Source organism: Saccostrea cucullata, unplaced genomic scaffold (genome assembly GCF_032062105.1).
Source record: "Saccostrea cucullata isolate Sc308-1 unplaced genomic scaffold, CSIRO_AGI_Scuc_v1 ctg2778, whole genome shotgun sequence".
NCBI lineage: Eukaryota > Metazoa > Mollusca > Bivalvia > Ostreida > Ostreidae > Saccostrea > Saccostrea cuccullata.
The window spans coordinates 257,501-257,922 of NW_026926354.1; the positions used below are offsets into that span (position 1 = coordinate 257,501).

Below are 422 nucleotides of genomic sequence, written 5' to 3' on the forward strand. Positions count from 1 at the left end.
AATTGTCTTGGTGGGGTGTTGGGGTCTTTATCTATAATGAGTCTATTTAATATACCGATGGCATTTTCATAATCACCAGCAGCTTTTAAACTTTCAACCATCTTTTGATAAACAACTACAGTTTTAGGCTCACACTTTCGTACAATGAAGCAAAGTCGTGGATGTCATTACTGTTTTCTTTTCCCAAGTTGCAACATTCATATTTCTTCTTAATTTCTTCTATTACTTGGACACAAGTACAAGCACTTTTAAGTTCTGGGAAAGAGTCTACATACAGGGTCAAAATATCCAAAGCTCTGTTTAAGGCATCCACTGCATCGATTATATCGTTTTCGTTGTCACTGGTTTTAAAGAGATCTAATTTACAGAATGCCTGTTGCTCATATGCAAGAATCAATTGAATTTGGCTACTTGATTTCCCT

At 35.5% G+C, this 422-nt stretch overlaps 1 protein-coding gene across 1 annotated transcript in view; it reads right to left on the minus strand.

Annotated features, from left to right (window-relative positions):
* Window positions 1-131, minus strand: part of LOC134271437 (uncharacterized) — a 1,898-nt gene extending 1,767 nt beyond the window's left edge. Inside the window, exon 1 of the mRNA XM_062753635.1 lies at window positions 1-131. This exon is cut by the window's left edge and continues 644 nt beyond it. Coding sequence (XP_062609619.1) covers window positions 1-101 — 101 coding nt within the window. The 5' untranslated portion in view covers window positions 102-131.
* Between the last annotated feature and the right edge of the window lie 291 nt (window positions 132-422).